Source organism: Onychostoma macrolepis, chromosome 05 (assembly GCF_012432095.1).
Source record: "Onychostoma macrolepis isolate SWU-2019 chromosome 05, ASM1243209v1, whole genome shotgun sequence".
Lineage (NCBI taxonomy): Eukaryota > Metazoa > Chordata > Actinopteri > Cypriniformes > Cyprinidae > Onychostoma > Onychostoma macrolepis.
In genome coordinates, this window is record NC_081159.1 from 17,112,054 (window position 1) to 17,134,839 (window position 22,786).

General features: G+C 43.2%; 1 protein-coding gene across 1 annotated transcript in view; it reads left to right on the plus strand.

Annotated features, from left to right (window-relative positions):
* Positions 1 to 22,786, plus strand: part of arhgef28a (Rho guanine nucleotide exchange factor (GEF) 28a) — an 85,675-nt gene that overhangs the window by 3,172 nt on the left and 59,717 nt on the right. The window contains 1 exon segment of the mRNA XM_058775747.1: positions 1,371 to 1,417. Coding sequence (XP_058631730.1) covers positions 1,385 to 1,417 — 33 coding nt within the window. The 5' untranslated portion in view covers positions 1,371 to 1,384.

Here is a 22,786-nt window from a genome sequence, read left to right on the forward strand (position 1 = left end):
TGCTGTGGTGGGTTAGATGGAGAGAAGATATTCGTTCCCAGAGTTTGGGGCCTGGTTGTTTGGGATTGTGTAACAGTGGCTCAGTCTGTATCTGAAGGTCGATCAGAGCTGATGAGTCTCTGAGCTCCTGGTGAAACCATCTGTTTCTCTCTTGGCCTCATGTTTTCCTTATTTACGCATTCAATCTTGCACAAACAAATATAAAACATACATTTGGGATATGTTCCCCAGGGGTGTTGGATGCCGTCTAACTATGCAGTATTCATGGTTTCTGTCTCGCAGTGTGTTTGTGTGTGAGTGTATGCGTTATTGGATCTGTAGGCTGTATTGAGTTACAGGTGACATCATCGTCTCATGAAAAGTCCCCTGCTAGCGTTTGTGTGAAAACAACAAACAGGACCCTTATTTTTAATGTCTCGCATTAAAATACTTTTTGTGATTCACACCTGTCCAAATTGTACACATGTAGAAAGAACTGACATCTGAAACACATAACATGGTGGCCTTGACCAAACACTTTCCATAATAATCTCTTAAAATGTAAGACTGCAGCTAAAACCTAGAATAGTTTTATAGTCTGATGCTTTCAGAGAACCATTTCCACGAACGTGTTTTTTGTTTTGTAGTTCTTTAGAAAACCATCTATGTATGAAAACCCAGGAGCAAGTCTTAAAACCAAGAAACAAGTCAGCATTTTTGAACTTTTGGTTCCATCGTCCCAAAGTCAGTGCACATGTGTCGTCTATCGGGCCCAGTTCTCCCACCTGTTGACTGCAAGAGAGAACATGGCAGCGGTGCTCAGGCCGAGAGCGAGTTAGGCAGAGAGAGGGCTGCGTTTTGATGGATGCTGTGTTCTGACATTTGGAGGATCAAAAGATTAAGCCCTCTGTTGTCCGCACAGCCATGTGAACATGTCCCAATTAAAAGGCAAGGTTTTTGTTCCCATCACTCTCGGAGGATTTGGCCTAATTAAAAGAAAAGTCAGGTGACTCTATGAGTCAGCGAAATGAAAGGACGGACAAACAGACAGTGAGGTTTCATTGTGATGCCCATGTTTTTCATGTTTGTTTATGACTGGCCATAATGGACTTATAAATGCTCTTTCTCTAGTGGCTTTTTGTTGCTTGTGTATTGACTTTCTCCCTCTGAGCCAGCGTTCAGTTAAAATGTCATGTTTTGTTTTTGTGGTGAATAGACATTTGTTCTCTCAGAGTTTTGCAAATTGGTCTCCACATACTGTGCAGCACTCACATGTGAGGGTCTGTTCTGCTCATATGTAGTTATTTGTACAGATGTGTTTGGTTTAAGGTGGTGTATTTGTGGGTGTGTGTCTTTGCTGTGTTTTATACACGTGTACTTTCTCCTTTCAGGTGCTGCTGCTGTAATGGAGCTCAGCAGGGTAGAGGTGCCACTTTATGTGAGTCTGACAGAACAATCTTCATTTTTTCCCCCATGTTTCTATATCTCATCCTCTTGTTCTCTGTTTTTTTTTTTTTTTTTTAGGATGTCCTGTTTCTCTTGGTTTAACTTATGAAATTGTATTCTTTCATTGTTCCTTCAGGATCTGTCCTTTCTTTCTCTCTGGCTTTACATGTACATATGTCTATGCATGAGAGAAAACTAAACTATTTTTGTCATCCAAGCTTCTGCATTTTGTGGACAGCGTCTCTCATAACTGCGTTTACATTCTGTTTATAATATAGAAAACACTAACTGCCATACAAATGGTGTACTGCAGTTTGTGTTTTCAGTTGCTCATTACCTTAGTCTTGTGAAATTGTGTGTTTGGAAATAGGTACAGTTGTGTCTTAAAGAGAAACATGAACGTTCTGTGATCATTTATTCATCCTCAAGTCGTTTCAAACCTGAATAACACATTTTTTGGGTGGACTATCCATTTAAATTACAAACCTTTACCTGATTCAAATTTCCAGTGGTTTAACCTTCATGGCTATTTATTATTTTTAGTCATTGCGACAGAGACCAAAAGAAAATACTATCTCTAAGCCCTAAGATTTGTGATGAAATGGCACAAAAACTTTTTAACTGACTGTTAATTTTTTTTTTCCATTCATTTACTTCCTTAGATCATTACTAAGAATACATTACACTACTGTAACAGTCATTTTCCACCTTTTGTAATTATTTACAGCTCCCTCAACCTGAATTTCTAATGGAATTGCTTAAATTACATTTATATGTATGTATTTGGCAGCCTATTTTATAGTAAGTAATTGCAGTATATCCAAGCCATTCAGTTAAAACCATATGTGCATGATCGGGGAATCAAACCCATGACCTTGGGGCATGAAAACATAATCCAGTTTCTTATCTACATGTCTTTTTTCTATAGTACTTTACCAACACATTTTTACAAACTGACAGAAGCAATTCTGCTGGAGAAACCTGAGTCACTCCTTGCAAGTTTCAAACTTCCAACCTTTTTATTACTAGCCCAAATCTTTAACCCCAGGTCTACAGGAGTAGATGTTTGAGAGGTGTTGATCCCTGGACAGGAGGCCGTTGTGAATTCTGAAGCTCTCTTCATCATTTGCTGGCTCAGCTGTATAATCACAGTGTGTGGGGTGAACGAGAGAGTCGCACAATCCTTCTCTGTGACCTCATTATGAAAGAGGGGCACTATGTGTTAGTTGTGTAAGCTTTTGAAGGTGTGTGTGACTGTGATGGGGATAATGTGTTATTGTAAGGGGATATGTTGAGAGTTTATAGCAGACTTGCATAGTGTCAACTCTCAACTCCCAGTACGGCACTGCAGACAAAAAGTCTCATTCACTCAGAGCTAAAAGCAATTAGTGTGTGTGTTAAATGCTTTCAGGTGTTTCTAGGTAAGTGGTACCTAGTGTGGTTTTTCACTTTCAAAGATGTGATTCTTGATCAGTAGGTCAGTCTGAACAAATGGTTTATATATGAACCAAAGGCGTATATTTGTTTCACACCAAAAATTACTCTAATGGCAAGTTTTGTTGTCGTTGTTTTTGAAAGAAATCCCTTTTGTTCACTGCAGTCTGTATTTATTTGATCAAAAACAAGTAAAAAAAAAAAAAAAAGTAATATTGTGAAATATTACAATTTAAAATAACTGAGATAACTGCGCATTTTAAAGTGTAATTTTTTCCTCTGTAGTTAAAATCAGAATTTTCAGCCATTTACTCTAATCTTCAGTGTCACATGATCCTTCAGAAAATAATTCTGTTGTGCTACTTAATATTTTTGTGGAAATTGTTTTTTCAGGGTTCTTTGATGAATAGAACGTTGTAGTCAAAGCCTGTAGTTCTAAAACCTGGAAGAGAATTATCATTTTCCAGCCATGGGCTCATGGCACGAGCAACTTGGATGTAAGTTTATACTTGAGGAAACAGACAAACATTGTAGTCCTTATGGTTGGGCTAAACAAACTGCTGTAGTTGCTTCGCTGTTGCCATGACATTTTAAATGAAGTGAATGGGTGTGGATGTTATTAACTGAAGTCATCTTGACTGTACTGTATGCTCCTTCAATAGATCTGAGTGGGTTCAGTGTGTGTGTGTGTTAGCATGGCCCTGTGTGCCTGGGTGTGTCTGTATATTGTTGGCCAGACCCGAGTCTCACCTGGTGTACAGAGCCATGAGGAATGTTTAATGAGTCACAGTCAAGGAGAGCAAGTTTCAAATCACCTGGTAAAGCCCTGAATGTCACTAAGAAATCGACTGAGAATGGTTTTCCTACCACATTAGAGCTCTAGTATTTTAGTATATCTAGTACTTAGTATAGTAACTTTTTATTGAGTTTATATGATGTTACTAGATCTGTAATATCCATATTTACTCAAAAATGTGAATTCTGCAGTCAATTACTCACCCTCATGTCATTCCAAACCCATAAGACTTTTGTTCATCTTCAAAAAGCATGAAAAGCACTGCGTGTCTTTAGTAAATCCTTACAGTACTATTTTAATGCCAAAAGACCGTTTGCGCTGCATGGTGCAAGATGTCAGTAAATCCGGCCCTAGATCTGTAAAGTACATTGGACACTTACACTCTTTAGTTAGTTTGTCCAGACTGTTAAAGCTGCAGTCCGTAACTTTTGGTGCTCTAGCGATTAATAAACAGAACTGCGTGCATCTTGCAGATGAACATGGTAGCCGGAACTACTTCTCTCGATTTTGTTTGTCTATGACGAATCATGCAGGTACTGGGCTACTCCGCAGCGGTTCCACCAGTACCACTCTGAAATAGTCAGAATATAAAAACTTATTATAGGTGTACTGTAGTTATTCAGGATAAGCCAAAAACACGGTTTGGAAAATGGATTCTTGATGTACTCGCTTATGTAATTTTGTAAATTTTGAACACAAAAAAGTTACGGACTGCAGCTTTAAAACACAGAGGTTATATAAACGTCTTCTTGACTAGCTAGGAATGATAAGAAGTACTCATGCTGCGCACAGCAGAGATATGGAGACATATTTGACATGTTTTGTTTTACAAACATCATTACAGAGATAGTAAAGTCTGGCTCTGTGTATGGTTTCTTTTGTGAAGTGAGGAGAGCTGTGTTGATGTTTGACAGCAACAACCAGTATTGAGGAAAAGGCCTCTCTGTTTGTGTGTCAAGTATTTTTCCCAATAACACTGAATAAACTCCAGATAGGAAACCACAGAGTGCTGGGAGTATGATACAATATCTAGTGCTGTGGTTTTCAAACTTTTTGATGTCAAAGAGGACCCCTAAATATAAGGATTTCTGGAGGATCATGTTACACTGAAGACTGGAGTAATGATGCTAAAAATTCAAGTTTTGCCATCACAGGAATAAATGACATTTTAAATTACATTACATTACATTTAGCAGACACTTTTATCCAAAGCGACTTACAAATGAGGACAATAGAAGCAATCAATACCAACAAAAGAGCAACAATATGCAAGCGCTATGGCAAGTCTCGGTTAGCCTAACGCAGTACACGTAGCAAGTTTTTTTTTTTTTAATGAAGAAAGCTAGTGTTAGAGGGTCAGATAGATATAAAGAAGACTAATAGATACAAAGAAGACAGATAGATAAAATAGATATAGAAAACGGAGTGCAAGAGTTAGAGGGTCAAATAAATATGGAAGAGATGTGTTTTTAGCCGTTTCTTGAAGATGGCTAAGGACTCAGCTGCTCGGATTGAGTTGGGCAGGTCATTCCACCAGGAGGGAACAGTTAATGAAAAAGTCAGTGAAAGTGATTTTGCGCCTCTTTGGGATGGTACAATAATGTGTCATTCACTTGCAGAACGCAAGCTTCTAGAAGGCACATAGGTCTGAAGTACTGAATTGAGGTAAAGGGGTGCAAAGCCACCTCAGTTTTGTAGGCAAACATTAATGCCTTGTTTTTTTATGCCAGCAGCTATTGGTAGCCAGTGCAAATTGAAGAACAGAGGTGTGACATGCATTCTTTTCAGCTCATTAAAGATTAATCTTGCTGCGGCATTTCGGATTAATTTTAGAGATTTGATAGAAACTGGCTGGAAGACCTGCCAAGAGAGCATTGCAAAAGTCCAGTCTGGACAGAACAAGAACTTGAACAAGGAGTTGTGTTGCATGTTCTGAAAGAAAGGGCCTGATCTTCCTAATGTTGTATAAAGCAAATCTGCAGGACCGGGCAGTTTTAGCTATGTGGTCTGAGAAATTCAGCTTATCATCAATTGCAACTCCAAGGTTTCTGGCTGTTATTGAAGGAGTTTTGGTTGATGAGCCTAATGGAAGGTGAAATTGTGATGAAGTGATGGCTTTGTTGAAACTACAAGCAGTTCTGTCTTAGCCAGGTTGAGTTGAAGGTGATGGTCCTTCATCCAGCAAGAAATGTCTGTTATACATGCTGAGATGCGAGCAGCTATCGTCGGATCATCAGGATGGAATGGGAGGTAGAGTTGAGTGTCATCAGCATAGCAGTGATATGAAAAGCCATATTTCTGAATGACAGAACCTAGTGATGCCATGTAGACAGAGAAGAGAAGTGGTCCAAGAACTGAGCCCTGAGGCACCCCAGTAGCTAGATGTTGTGACTTGGATACCTCACCTCTCCAAGATACCTTGAAGGACCTATTTGAGAGGTAAGACTCAAACCACTGGAGTGCGGTTCCTGAGATGCCCTTTCCCAATAGGGTTGACAGGGGGATCTGGTGGTTGACCGCATCAAAAGCAGCAGACAGATCCAGCAAGATAAGTAATGAAGACTTGGAAGCCACTCTTTTTCTTGTCTTAGGGCTTCAACAACTGAGAGCAAGGCAGTTTCGGTCAAGTGTCCACTTCTGAAGCCAGATTGGTTGCTGTCCAGGAGGTTGTTCTGTGTGGGAAAGGCAGAGACTTGGTTGAAGTGTTTTTGCAATGAAAGGTAGAAGGGAATCCGGTCTGTATTTTGACAGTTTGTGGTATGGAGAATTGTGCTGTGAGGTTTGTAATTTTATTAATGAAGAATGTGGCAAAGTCGTCAGCTGTTAGAGTTGATGAAGGAGGGGGAGGAGGAGGACAAAGGAGGGAGGAAAATGTTTTAAAGAGCATGTGAGAGTTAGGCGAATTGTTAATTATGTCATGATAGTATGTCCTTTTAGCAGTGGAGACATTAGCGCAGAAGTCAGAGAGGAGTGATTGATATAAATTAAGGTCAGTAGGATTTTGTGATTTGCACCATACCCTTTCTACAGCCCTGAGCTTAGAACGATGTTCGCGGAGAACATCAGATAGCCAAGGGGCAGAAGGGGTGGTATGGGCTGGCCTGGAAGATAAGGGGCAGAAAGTGTCTAAACAAGACATCAGAGTGGAGCAGAAAGTATCAGTAGCACTGTTAGCATCAAGAAATGATAACGTCTCGGTTACGTATGTAACCCTCGTTCCCTGATGGAGGGAACGGAGATGTCACGTCGGGTAACCGACGAATTGGGATCTCTCTTGGAGAGACCAATCCACTTCGAGAGTAACTAAACGAGCCAATGCACATTGGCATGCGATTATTGCATCCAGCTGCCGCTGATCACAGCGTGAGTATAAGTAGGCAGCAGGTGCAGCGCATATTCAGGTTTTCGCTGAGGAGCCGAGCCGGTGACCCAGCCGCTCAGCGGTGGTACAGCAGCCGTGGAGACGGAATGTGACGTCTCCGTTCCCTCCTTCAGGGAACGAGGGTTACATACGTAACCGAGACGTTCCCTTTCAGTCGGTCACTCCGAGTCACGACCGACGAATTGGGATCCCTACCAAAGGGCCACAGATACTGCCCCTTCCAGTGTCCTGTGGAAGCCTCCTGCGCCCCTACTTTTTGGCGTAGGTCAGGGCTCACCACAAGAAGACCAGTTACTGTTGCTATGGCACTACCCACTCAGTAAGACTGGATAACACTGGGAAAACGTACCCGTTTCACTTGGAACAGGAACGCTGCGGAAGCCCATCCTTCCCGAAGGAGGTTCAGAAGCACTTACACATATAACAACCGTTTAGGTAAATATGGAAGATTAGAGGTGATTGTAGCCTCTTGGGCAATGGCAGGAAGTCTGCCGGTGAAACACGGGCTCTGAGGCTATACCGTGGACTTACACGTTATATATGGTATCCAATTAGGTCTCTACATATGGAACCCAGCCCTCTACCGGTTCTCACGGATTCATCGAGTGAGGGCCTGGCGCCAGACGCTCCGCCACGTCTGGCTACCGAGGGGATGGAGGAGCTCAACAGGGTCTACCGTACGGACTCTCTGGAGCAGTTTTAGCAAGCCGACCCGAAACCGGAGCCTCTCAGTGCTTCTACCCGTTTGGGGTGAGAACATGGGAGGAAACCGGTTCCACACGGAGGCTATGGAATCTAGCGAACGTGTTAGGGGTCGCCCAGCCCGCAGCACTACAAATATCTGCCAGCGAGGCGCCACGAGCCAGCGCCCAGGTGGATGCAACACTTCTAGTAGAGTAAGCTCTCAACCTGAACAGGCAGGGCACACCAGTGGGCCATTCTCTGCTTAGAGAAGGCATTCCCCTTCTGCTGGCCTCCGTGACAAAAAAAGAGCTGGTCTGAGGTTCTGAAGCTTTGCGTCCTGTCAACGTAGCATCTCAATGCCCGGATGGGACAAAGCAAAGCTAGGGCTGGGTCTGCCTCCTCCGAGGGCAGCGCTTGCAGGTTCACCACCTGGACCCTGAAGGGAGTAGTTGGAACCTTGGGCACATAGCCAGGCCGGGGCCTCAGCATTACCTGGGAGTCAGCCGGCCCAAACTCTAGGCACAAATCGTCGACCGAAAATGCGTGCAGGTCCCCTACCCTCTTGATGGAGGCCAATGCAAGCAGGAGCAGAGTTTTCATTGAAAGAAACTTCAGCTCGACTGTCTTCAAAGGCTCGAATGAGCCCTGCTGTAGTGCTCTGAGCACTAGAGACAGGTTCCAAGAGGGTATAGAGGGGGGCCGTGGGGGATTTAACCTTCTCGCTCCCCTAAGGAACCTGATGACCAAGTCATGCTTCCCTACCGGCTTCCCTTCCACGGGGTCGTGGTTGGCAGCAATCACAGCCACATATACTTTAAGGGTGGAGGGAGACAGCCTTCGCTGCAAGAAGGACGGCACAACTCTGATCGGGCACTTCCGGGGGTCTTCTTGATGAGAAGAACACCGTTCGACGAACAGGTTCCACTTCAAGGCGTAAGCATGTCTTGTAGACGGCGCTCTCGCCGAAGTGATGGTGTCGACTACCTCCTGGGGTAGGTCACCTAGAACCTCCGCGAAGGGTTGTTCCGATTCCGATACTAGTATCGGAAATTCCACCGATACCACAGAAAATTCTGGCATCGGTATCAGCGAGTACTTGAACCCATGTACCGATCCGATACCATTCTTAAACAAGACCTATAGTTATGTGCGCTAGCTTTGCTTAACGCTGCAAATCGGAAATCAATTCTTCTTCCTTGCTCAGAATGCAAACACATGAAGTTGTGCTGTGTTGCCACAAGCAACCACTATTTAGAACAGCGAAGAATAAATACAAACGTGCTAGCACATTGCCAGTAAATCACTCGCGTATGTGACTAAATCTTCACCCTGGGCGACTAAATAGTGTATAATATTAGCCACTGGCTAATAAATGCTCAGATTTTACTCTCCAGTGTGTGAGTTGGAGGCTATATATAAGTTTAGCACAGACATATCGTCACTCTGCGAACACTCTGAGCTGACACACTGACTGAGCGCTTCAGAGTTTCACTCTCCGTCAAGCGATCTGTGCTATTTTTCAGATCATCTGAATGCATGCACAGCGCACCTGTATTTGACGTACCGTAAGCTCTAGTGTGAAGCGCACGACTCGCCGTCGCTTTGCTTTTTTCCTCACACGCAAAGAGAGAGAGCGAGAGAGAGTCTTACATGTAGCGCGTCAAATCTGCATGGTATGTAAACTATATTCTTTGTTGTAATTTCCTGTCAAAATAACGGAGTTCCTTTTGGAATTCTTCAGCTTTTAAGAACTGCCGGGATCTCCGGTAGTAGGCGGAGCTAATACGCAAAGGACAATCTCATTAGCTGGCGCTCACCTATTATCGTCCCTGGTTTGATTTCAGCAAATCAGTTCAAGCGAACGCATATATATACATGCAGCATATGGTGAAGCACACCATAAAATAATTGTATCAATTCATACAGGTCTAGTAGTACATTCAGCTGTATTACCAGATACACACCCAGGTATCGGATCAGTACTCGGTATTGGCCGATACCCTGAGCCTAGGTATCGGAATCGGTATCGGGAAGGGAAAAAGGATATCGGAACCTCTCTACCGCCGCGTCCCGTCCAGGGACCAGACATGAAGTTTCCAGAGGTCTGGATGCGGGTGCCATAAGGTGCCTCGTCTCTGAGTCAGTAGATCCTTCCTCAGAGGAATCTGCCAAGGAGGGGCTGTCACGAGGAGCATCAGTTCCGGGAAACAAGTCCGAGTGGGCCAGTACGGCACCACGAGCAGGACCTGCTCCTCGTCCTCCCTGATCTTGCACAGAGTCTGTGCGAGAAGGCTCACTGGGGGAAACGCATACTTGCGAAGGCCCCGCGGCCAGCTGTGTGCCAGTGCGTCCGTGCCGAGTGTTCCCTCGGTCAGGGAGTAAAACAAGAGAGAAGAGAAGCTCTTCTCTTCAGGTCTCCTAGAGAAGCAAACAGGTCTTCCTGAGCGAGTCCAAAATGTCTCCAAAACAGCTGGACTGTCTGGGGAAGGAGTCTCCACTCTCCGGGCAGCTCATGACAGCTCGTCGGCTGCCCGGTTGAGCAAGCCCGGAATGTGAATGGCACGAAGCGACCTCAGATGCTTCTGACTCCAGAGGAGAAGGTGGCGGGCGCCAGTGCAGTTGGGGTCCCGTCAAAACCCCCGATACTGCAAGCCCGTCGAACGTGGCCCCCCCAGCCAGTGGTGGAGGCATCCGTGTAAACCACAGCATGCCTGGAGACCTGTTCCAGGGCACTCCTGCCCAGAAGAACGAGAGGTTTGACCACGGGGTGAAGGTTTGGCAGCAGGCTCAGACCCGGGTGAGTGCCGCGTTGCCACGTCCACCTTGGGACTCAGCCAAGGAGCCAGTGTTGAAGCGGTCTCATATGAAGCAGCCCCAGCAGCGTGACTGCAGCTGCCATATGCCCCAGGAGCCTCTGAAATTGTTTCAGTGGGACCGCCGTCCTGCTTTTGAACGTATTCGACCAGTTCAACACCGACTGAGCACGTTCCTGCATGAGGCGTGCTGTCTAATCGACCGAATCCAACTCCATACCGAGAAAAGAGATCCTCTGCGTCAGGGAGAGTTTGCTCTTTTCCCAGTTGACCTGAAGGCCTAACTGGCTGAGGTGCCAGAGCACCAAGTCCCTGTGTTCGCACAACTGGTCCTGAGACTGAGCCAGTATGAGCCAGTCGTCGAGGTAGTTGAGAATGCGAACGCCCTGTTCTCTCAGGGGAACAAGGGCTGCCTCTGTAACTTTCGTGAAGACACGGGGTGACAGGGATAGCCCGAAGGGCAGGACCTTGTACTGATATGCCTGTCCCATGAACGCAAATCGCAGGAATGGCCTGTGGCACGGAAGGATCGACATGGAAGTACGCGTCCTTCAGGTTGATCGCTGCAAAGATGCGTTTCTGCATGAGCATCTTGAACGGAAGTTTGTGAAGGGCCCTGTTCAAGAGGCGCAGATCCAAGATTGGTCTCAACCCACCACCTTTCTTGGGTACAATGAGGTAAGGGCTGTAAAACCCCGTCCTCATATCGGCTGGAGGGACCGGCTCTATCGCATCCTTCACCAGTAGGACTGCGATCTCTGCACGCAAGACAGGAGCATCTGCCGCCTTCACTGAAGTTAAGTGGATGCCCCTGAACTTGGGAGGACGCTGGGCAAACTGATTCGCATAGCTGAGTCTGATGGACTGACGGAGCCAACGAGACGGACTGGGAAGCGCTAGCCAGGCTCCCAGAAACCACACAAGTGGCACTCGACTGCGTCGCCGAAGAGGTCAGTCTGGGACACAGGGACTTTGAGGAACCGAACTTTATCGGCGTCCCTATATCATCCAGACACAGCCAGAGGTGGTGCTCCTGGACCACAAGTGTGGACATCGCATGACCCAGAGACCGCGCAGTGACCTTCATCGCTCGTAGTGTGAGATCAGTAGCGGTACAAAGCTCTTTCAGAACTTCCGGATCGTGACCACCCTCCTGCATGTCCCTCAGTGCTTTTAGCCTGAAGAACCTGCAGTAACACCGTAGCGTAAGGTGGAGGCAGCTTCTCCACAGGCCACAGAAGCATCGCCGGACAGACCAGACGAATACCTACAGGCCCGGAAAAGGAGGCACGGTTTGCCCTGCTGGGTGGAGGCGGTATTAGGACAGAACTGCATCGCAACCGACCACTCCATCGGGGGGACCCCCATATACCCCCTAGCTGCACCACCATCGAGGGTGGTGAGGGAGGAGGATCTAACAGGTCGGTTTCTGGCAGTAAAAGTTGCCGTCCACGACCTGGTAAGCTCCACATGCACCTCCGGAAAGAGAGGCACCGGGGCAGGGTGCTGAGAACCAGCACAAGCTACCCTGAGAAACCAGTCGTCCAACCTCTAGGGCTTGGGACACGGTGGAGGTCTCCACTCGAGCCCTACCCTCTCAGCGGCCAGGAAAGCATAGCTGTCAATTCCGGGTCTGACTCATGCATTGCCACCGCCGGAGCAGCAGCGCAACTGAATCTTCTTCCCCAGGAAGCTCCGGCTCACCCTCCGATGCAGCGATCGACATCCGGTCGTCGGAAGGAGCGCTCCATGTAGAGGGCCCAGCACGTTCCATTGGCAGCTCACTGGTTTCGGAGCGCAAGAGGAGCGATGGTCCCTCGAGGGTTGGTTCCCTGGAGGGTTTGCCACCACTGTAATCTTCAGACCACCAATGCCACCGCCTGAAGTAGTCCTCGCCTGTCTGCAGCCAGAACGAGAACCAGATCGAGGCAGAGGCAACAGGGCTCCACCCCTTTGTCAAGGTAACGGAGCCTGGCCCGCAACTCCGAGATGATCACCTTCCCAATGAGAAGATGACTCATCCACGAACGCCACCTCAGCGTGCTTACTGCCCAGGCATGTGAGGCAGCGATCGTGACCATCACCCGGCACCAGGTAACGACCGCATCCAGAAACGCACAGGTGACACGTTGTCTGTAGCAAGACCCAACTCGTCTTTACAAAGATGTAACATCGAGTTTGCCAGATGCAACGTCGTCTTTAAAAAGGCGCACCCGTGAATGCTCTTTTAGGGAAAAAGCTCTTTTAGCATGCTGAAGCAGGTGGTCGCCTGCAACACAAACAAGGGGTAGTGCAACCTGATGTGTGCAATCCACTCGACACGGGAAGAACCACCGCCAATGTAGCACCGTACCACTAGCACGAGGGTCTTCCAAAGAGTGTGCTCAACTCGTTGAATTCACTCGTCAGCAGAAGTCAGGAGCAGAGTGATGTAACTGCTCGGCTTCGAAGCGAAAAGCTGAATATGCGCTGCACCTGCTGCCTACTTATATTCACGCTATGATCAGCGGCAGCTGGATGCAATAATCGCATGCCAATGTGCATTGGCTCGTTTAGTTACACTCGAAGTGGATTGGTCTCTCTAAGCGAGATCCCAATTCGTCGGTCACCCGACGTGACTCGGAGTGACCGACTGAAAGGGAACTGTTTAGAATGAGGAAGCAAAGATGAAACCATAGCAGATAGCGGGGAGGGTGTAAGTTACGTCGAAAAGTGACATGTGGAGGGGTATGTGTTGTGGCAGGAATCATGTTGAGAGTGAGTAGGAAGCAGTGTTAATTTTGGCAGGCATTTTTGATTTAGTCTTAGTCTTAGTCTTGAGACGAAAATGCTTAATAGTCTTAGTCACATTTTAGTCATTTGAGTATTTCATAGTTTTAGTCTAGTTTTAGTCGACGAAAAGTCATTGTATTTTTGTCAACTTTTAGTCTTTACTTTTAGTCAAAGTGCAGTTAACAACATTTATTTTGGTAGCTATTTTATATGTAGTATTCAAACAAAAATAGGCATCAATTCTTCTCTCTTTAGACCAAATCAATTAAGCTTATGAGAAATTTGAATCAAGGATTGAATTTGGAAAAACTGGAATACATTTTCATTTTTTGGTAGAGATACAAATTAAACTCATTTTTCAGATACAGTAGCTTTACTTAAGTATACATTTATTTAACATCTTTTGTTGGTTAACATTTATGACACGGATAATTAGGAATGCTGTCCCTTTAAGACGGAAGGCATGCATGTAATACTGACACACATTCAGTTTTCACCCACCTGTTTACGCTCACTTAAGCCATAACTGACTGTATTTATGTGAGATACTCTGACTCTACACGATAGACACAGGACTGCTATGTGTGTATTTGAGCGCTGAGAACTGAGAACTGATCGCACGCTGTATGAGAACTGAAGAAGTGGAGCTTACACGAGAGAGAGCACTTCTATCAACATATCTAATTCTTCCACAAAGTTACTTAGTGGTTGTGGAGGTCGATAAACAACTACAAAATGGATTTTAAGAGGGTAGGTAATAGTAACCGATTGTGATTCAAAGGAGCTGTTGATACCCAGAGATGGTAAAGGAGTAAATTTCCAATTATTAGAGATGATCAGACCAGTACCTCCAGTACCAGTAGCTCTTCCAGTCAAACGGGGGGTGTGGGAAAAGGAGAAATTATTGGAGAGTGCTGCAGGTGTATCGTTGTCCTCTGGTTTGATCCAGGTCTCTGTCAGGTAGTGTTGTAGTCAAGACCACCTAATCTGAGACCAAGTCGAGACCAAGACAATTGTGTGTTGAGACCAAGACAAGACCAAAGCAGGTCGAGACCGAGTCAAGACCAAGACCAGACCAACATTGCTCAAATTCATCTGAAGTATCCACATTTACTGCCTGAGAAATGCCTTATTTTTAATCATTAAAAACAATAATAAGACACTTACAGAGCTGTTACCAATCAAATTAAATCTCTAACAACAAAATTCATCTTTGCACTGCAGTGGTGGCATAGAAGCTGCATCTGAATTGGTACAATTACAAATGTATAAATAATGTTGAGAATAATGTTAAAAATTGTTTACTGAATATTTTTATAAAAGCAATATAATTTTTTTTTCAAAACAGTTCTCTTGCTCTTGTGATTATTGCTTAATTACATCATATTATAATATAAAAATCCACATCTCATACACTCAAGCACTTATACACTCAAGCACTTTTTTGCAACAATATCTTGAATATCGTGGTTGTATGTATTAATTTTGGTGACATTTTGACAGTCCCTCAATAATTTCTGACTTGGCATAACAGTATAAATCATTTGTTCTCAGCCAGGGGCCGGGACCCATTATGGGGCCTCAACAAACTTCCAAGGGGGCCTCAAGATGACTTAAAATTGCTTATAATAAAACAAAACAAGCATTAAAATGAACTAAAACAGATAAAAATGAAAAACATTTCTTATTAATATTTCTTAGTTTTTTTTATAATGAATATACATCATCTAGTCATGCTAAGCTCTAAAATATTTTGGGTGAGTGGAGGGGGGCCTTCAAATAATGTGTGGACAATAGGGGGCTTAACCAACCAGGGATGTGAAGTCAAACATTTTGAGATCCGCTGGGATAAATCAAATTATTTATTTTTGTTATTTAGTTATTTAATTAGTTATTGGTTGCATTTGAAGCAGGAAGTTTTACATCCAATCACATTAATGGTCTTGACTGGTCTTGAAACCAAATCCTGAGTCCTCTTAGTCTGAGACCAAGACAAGGCCGAGTATAAATGCGGTTGAGACCGAGACAAGACCAAGACCATCAAAAAATGGTCTTAAGACCGGTCTCAAGACCAAGACCAGTCTTGAGTACTACAACACTACTGTCAGGGCCATGAGGTTTAGCCTTGAATGAGTAATAATTTAAGTAATGAAATCAGCTTTGTTCACAGCAGACTGACAATTCCAGAGACCAATAGAAAAAGAAAGTAGTGTATTAGTAGACAGGCAAAGTGCGCAGGTTGTTAGGATTGCGCTGCCTACAGTGTGTGAAGTGTGGTTTGCGAGTGGTAGTGATAGTAGGGATCTGGAAACATATAATAAGAATTGGTTATAAAAAACTGAAACCGTAGTGAAACAAGTTGAAGGATACTTATGTCCCTGCACGGTGGAATCGCACAGTAGAGTCGATGGTCTTTAAACTCTTCGGTCTTCACACGAGGGCTGTCGTGACCGTTGCTGCGGTAAACTAAGCTTTATACCCGTCTAACAAAACACCAATTGAATTTAGCTGGGCACACTTTCCTGTTTATCACAACAAATTGGCCAAGCAGGCGCACGACACTGACAAGGTATGTGATACAGTGTGAGACCAAACGCGATTTCAGCAAGTCTTAACACAGTAAACAAAACAAGCATTTCCGTGAGTGTGTGTGTGTGTGTGTGTGTGTATACACACACACACACAACACACACAGTGGGTACGGAAAGTATTCAGACCCCCTTAAATTTTTCACTCTTTGTTATATTGCAGCCATTTGCTAAAATCATTTAAGTTAATTTTTTTTCCTCATTAATGTACACACAGCACCCCATATTGACAGAAAAACACAGAATTGTTGACATTTTTGCAGATTTATTAAAAAAGAAAAACTGAAATATCACATGGTCCTAAGTATTCAGACCCTCTGCTCAGTATTTATTAGAAGCACCCTTTTGATCTAATACAGCCATGAGTCTTTTTGGGAAAGATGCAACAAGTTTTTCACACCTGGATTTGGGGATCCTCTGCCATTCCTCCTTGCAGATCCTCTCCAGTTCTGTCAGGTTGGATGGTAAACGTTGGTGGACAGCCATTTTTAGGTCTCTCCAGAGATGCTCAATTGGGTTTAAGTCAGGGCTCTGGCTGGGCCATTCAAGAACAGTCACGGAGTTGTTGTGAAGCCACTCCTTCGTTATTTTAGCTGTGTGCTTAGGGTCATTGTCTTGTTGGAAGGTAAACCTTCGGCCCAGTCTGAGGTCCTGAGCACTCTGGAGAAGGTTTTCGTCCAGGATATCCCTGTACTTGGCCGCATTCATCTTTCCCTCGATTGCAACCAGTCGTCCTGTCCCTGCAGCTGAAAAACACCCCCACAGCATGATGCTGCCACCACCATGCTTCACTGTTGGGACTGTATTGGACAGGTGATGAGCAGTGCCTGGTTTTCTCCACACATACCGCTTAGAATTAAGGCCAAAAAGTTCTATCTTGGTCTCATCAGACCAGAGAATCTTATTCAGGTGTTTTTTAGCAAACGCCATGCGGGCTTTCATGTGTCTTGCACTGAGGAGAGGCTTCCATCGGGCCACTCTGCCATAAAGCCCCGACTGGTGGAGGGCTGCAGTGATGGTTGACTTTCTACAACTTTCTCCCATCTCCCGACTGCATCTCTGGAGCTCAGCCACAGTGACCTTTGGGTTCTTCTTTACCTCTCTCACCAAGGCTCTTCTCCCCCGATAGCTCAGTTTGGCCGGACGGCCAGCTCTAGGAAGGGTTCTGGTCGTCCCAAACGTCTTCCATTTAAGGATTATGGAGGCCACGGTGCTCTTAGGAACCTTAAAGGTCCCATGACATGCTGCTTTTTGGATGCTTTTATATAGGCCTAAGTGGTCCCTAATACTGTATCTGAGGTCTGTTTCCCGAAATTCAGCCTTGGTGCAGAATTTCAGCCACTATGAGCCAGTCCCACAATGAGCTTTCCTTAGGACCTGCCATTCTGTGTCTGTAGCTTTAAGGATGAGAGAGGCGGGGCAAGGTGGAGGGTGGGAGTGTGGCCTTAACCAGCTTGTGCTACCATGCGCTAATGTTGACAGTGGATGTATCGCAATGGCTCGTAGACACGCAGTCATTCAAGCTTTTCAGTTTGACCCAGAATCTGATCCGGATGGAGAAGCACCGAATGAAGAAGTTGCAACTCAGCAGCTACAGCAGGACGTCTCCGAATGGTTAGTTTAAAATATTGTGTCTGGATACGGTACTTTAGTTGGTTTGTTTATGTATGCTGTTTCAGTTATTCTCATGTAGCTAATGCTAGCCATAGGCTCGGATGAAGGAACTAAAAAAATACTTTGGTGTTCATTTGTACATCCAAACACTGAGCAACTGCCATGCTTCGCTCGTTTGTAAGCCATTATGTCTCTCGAGGAAAAAAAATATTGCACTCGCCTCGCACGGTAGTAGCTCATTTTCTCATGGGCGGGCAAAGCAGAGAAAGAGGAGGTAACCTTTCCCCGTATGACGACATAAAGGGAAGATTCCAGATTGGGCCATCTGAGCTTTCATTTTCTCGAAGGCGAAACAGGATATCCAGAGCTCGGGTTTACACCTAATCGCCATTTCTAGCCACTGGAGGACCATAGTCAGGCTAGGGGAACTCATATTAATGTTAAAAAACCTCATAAAGTGAAATTTTCATGCCATGGGACCTTTAAGTGCAGCAGACATTTTTTAGTAACCTTGACCAGATCTGTGCCTTGCCACAATTCTGTCTCTGAGCTCTTCAGGCAGTTCCTTTGACCTCATGATTCTCATTTGCTCTGACGTGCACTGTGAGCTGTAAGGTCTTATATAGACAGGTGTGTGGCTTTCCTAATCAAGTCCAATCAGTATAATCAAACACAGCTGGACTCAAATGAAGGTGTAGAACCATCTCAAGGATGATCAGAAGAAATGGACAGCACCTGAGTTAAATATATGAGTGTCACAGCAAAGGGTCTGAATACTTGGGACCATGTGATATTTCAGTTTTTCTTTTTAATAAATCTGCAAAATGTCAACAATTCTGTGTTTTTCTGTCAATATGGGGTGCTGTGTGTACATTGAGGAAAAAATGAACTTAAATGATTTTAGCAAATGGCTGCAATATAACAAAGAGTGAAAAATTTAAGGGGTCTGAATACTTTCCGTACCCACTGTGTGTGTGTGTGTGTGTGTGTATATATATATATATATATATATATATATATATATATATATATATATATATATATATATATATATATATATATATATATATATATATATATATATATATATATAATATGATACAATAGAAAGCAGGTATTTTAATACATAATACTATTTCACAATATTAGTGTTTTAATGTATTTTTAGCACATAAATGCACTCTTGGTGAAAATGGGAGACTTGACTTAACAACAATTAAAAATCGTAATGTTTCCAAATAAGTACATGACACCTATGCATTAACTCACTTTAATTATATTCAAATAGAGTGGGGGAACTATGATGTCACTTTGTAGGCGAAAACCCGGAAGTGAGTGCATTTTAGCACTTCCAGTTCCATTGTCCCAGAGTCAATGGGTTTTTGAATGGGATTTTGGTTAAATCCCTTAAATAAGGTCCGTGGTTCACACAGGCTCAAGATACTTTCGCGTTTTATTCTACGACATAAAACACACCAGTTACACCACACTCGTGATTTTTTTTTTAAGCTGTTACGTTTCTTAAAAAAGACGGTTGCTAACAAGCTGCTAAATTGGACTACAGGCGCTGTCGGAGACATTAAACGTCATCACACTGGACAGTTTATCAATTTAGTATTTTCCAGTTGTAGTATAATTTATAATACAATTAATTTTAGGATAACCAATTAATAGTTTACAGCATTTTATATTGTTGTTCGACAATGTTTTTTTGCTTTGCCCCGAAATGCAACACATGTCGTCGGAGGGAAGAAGCACGTTTTATCGCTTTCCTACTGATACAGACTCTGGGTTCGTACCATGAGGTAAACTCACATTATGATATTATGATGTAAGCACCACATTTACCAGCTTTTACGTGGTGAAAGTGAAACTTTAATGATGCATAGTGCTTAAAGCCACGTTAAAAAAAAATGTGTGCGGCCACATGTTGTTAGAAAGAGATTGTAGAAACAAGGATAAAATAACATTTTGTGTATCCACCCTAACAAAATGAGAGCTGAAATATGGTACTTTGTTCACTAAAATAAGTTTAATCTTACCATATCCAAAGACTCGCTCACTGTTATTTAAAATATTAAATACGCTGGGATACATTTTAATTAAAATATTCATATTAATCGAGGATTTATTGACTTTTAATGCACCTTATTTCGAAATGTACAGAAATACGTGCTTTAATTAAATGTCCTTTAGTTAAGATTATTTCATTTATTCACTATACTATTTATTACTAATGTCTCATTTCAGTTTTAGTTTGGCTCTAGTTTTGTATTTTTTCCAGTTTATATGAAAAGGTTCATGTAGTGTGGATTAAAATTCATATACAGAGTAAATCCTTCACTGAACATGTTAAAAATAAGTTTGAAACAGTTGTCGGGAGCGCGGTGGTGGTGACGCTGAAGACAAGCGACCGTGGTGCTGTAGTTCGTTTATAGCCTAAGTTTAGCTTTTCAGTTCTGGCGCTTTTATTTAGGCTTCAAAATTCATCAACGTTATATTATTTTGTGAAGATTATCTTGATGGACAAAACGTGTAAGTTTCATGAATTATGATTGAACACAGAGCTTATTTTTTGCGGTAATCCAAAAGCCTATGGAAAAATCCTATTGGCTTTTTGTCGAGGAACCAGTTTCAAAGTGGAACCGCCTACAAAGTGATGTCATACTTCCGCCACTCTATAGAAAACGGGTATTTTAATATTTCACATATTTCACAACTCTCTTACTGTATTTACTTTATTTTGAGTAAATAAATGTACCTAGGTGTGATTAGAGAATTCTTTCAAAAACATGAAGAAAATATTATGGACCCCATACTTTTGAATGGTATAGTGGAAAGAAAATTACTATGTCTGTGCACTGGAAAATACTGATTAAGCTAGCAGTTGGTTGTCTGGTCTTAATGTCCAGCCTCTACATTGGGTGGATTCTGAGTGTTATGTGATGTGGGTCATGACTAGGGGTGTGTAGCGGAGCCATTATTTGTATCTGTATCTGTGACAATCTCAAAATTATTTGTATCTGTATCTGTATTCGGCTGGATCCGGAAGTCTTATATAATTAAATGTAATGCCATTCACGAAAAGGGCTAATGTAATGCGTTTTTACAGTTGGATTTCGAAAAGGTTTGAAGTTAGGACCGTTTTTAGGACATTTTTGTCAAGTTAGTTGATTATAACTCCAGACAAAGCTCTGATTTCTGAGAGACGCGCATAGACCCCAACACGGCTATTGATTTGCGCTCATTTCATTCATATAGGCTAGTTTACACTCATCTAGGGCTGCATGATTTATTGCATGCGATAGTCATGCGCATCTAGTCAGTAAAGCCGGTTCCGTGATTAGCGCTAAATCTCCATCACCTGTTTTCAAATGGAGCAGCATTTAATATACAGAGCCGTAGTTCATTGACAAGCTACGCAATATCACGTTCAATATCGCAGGCGATTCATCTGCAATTCTGAGCGCGAATTGCATAGTTTGTCAGTGAACTACGGCTCTGTGTATTAAATGCCGCTCCATTTGAAAACAGGTGATGGAGATTTAGCGCTAATCATGGAACCGGCTTTACTGACTAGATGCACATGACAATCGCATGCAATATCGTGCAGCCCTACACTCATCCACTTTACACATCTAGGCCTATAGCCAGCTATGAGGTCCAGACCTCCGTTAATGTTTTATGTTCAAAAATAAAATTTGAAAACATATGAAAAATTATTTAAAATCATGTCGCTGAATAAATTCATGTGGCTGACTCGCAGCAGCTGCAAAACACAGGAGTGAAGGAGCTTGGCGCAAGTGCAGCCTCCACTCCGTTCCACCATGTTGCCAGATCTATTTATTATAAGCGTCGCTGGACTTGTTTTGATACTTAATGTAACAGAGTTAATAAAGTAATTAGGGCATTAATAAACTGGGAAGATGTAGGTTGAGGTTAGAGGTTATGTATCCTATTTACAAAATACAAGATTTAAACTTATTTTGGTGCATTTTTCAGGGGATTGGTTGTGTTTGTTTTTATGTAGCAATATCTGGCAACACTGCTTCGCCGGCACTGACAGGCAGCAATCAAAAAAGGAGCGCTGTTAGTTCATTGCTGAGGAGACCACATTCGTTAGACAAACACAATGATCACCATGATATTATCTGTACGAAACTGTCAAACGCTATCAAAGCAGTACTAGCCATTATTATTGCACAAATCTTAATAACCGCAGACCTCACTGATGTAGTGCTGTTCCAGCAAACATGTGATTGTGTCTGCCGAATATTTTTCTGTTATTCGGATAAATTCGTTATTCTTTTTGAAGCCATTATCCGTGCTTTTCCGAATAAGGTATTTGGCTTCGGGCACATCCCTAGTCATGACTGTGCTGGCTGCTGGCATGACTTCTTCAGGAATTATGTCATTAAGCATGCGGTCTTGGATGTCTTTTGGAAAGTTGGAATGTTGTGAGTCATGTTGAGTCCATAGGGGACTATTTGGACAATCCTCTCATGTGAGACTATGAGCATGGAAAGATTCCTGTGCACTGTGTTCTTCCTATTTCTGTGTACTGCTTTGGATATCAGTTGGAATCGCATGGAAGGCATTTCCTCAACGAACACATGATGCTCTGTTCTGGTTAATCATTTACCTACAGAACGTCAAACATCATGCAGATGCATTGAGCAGAACATCTCAGATTAAAGGAAAATGATTTTGTGCTGATGTTGGCCTAAATAAACCTGACTATTTTTGTATGACCCATATATGATCAGATATTATCAGTATCCAGCAGTTGCTAGCTGATCAAATGACTCTTATCAATCGTCTATGTGTGCTAGTGCCAAGCTTTAATTCCCTAATATTTGACTAAATAAATTGAATGTGATGTCCACTAAGACTTGGTATTATGCTTTGTCTTTTATCTTTATTTATCCTGTTTATCTCTTTAAAGCATATCAAACACATTTTTCCAGCATTCTTTGGGTTTACCTTATTAGATTATGTAATTTCATATTATTAAATAGGTGAAAATCCTTTTTTACTATTTTTACCCTCATTTGGAGCCATTAGTCCAGGTCATACTCACTCCCACAAAGATATTCTAAGATATTATATTCTTTGACATTCCTTCCCTGTTCTGTTGGGACAGGAACACCATGATCAAAGAAAGTCCAACAGGTCATTATCTGTAATAAAGAGGATATTTCAAGAAATACTATTTCAGCTCACTAAGAAGATTATGCCTTGCACAGTCTTCATATTTCATACCTAGTCAGCTTGAGCT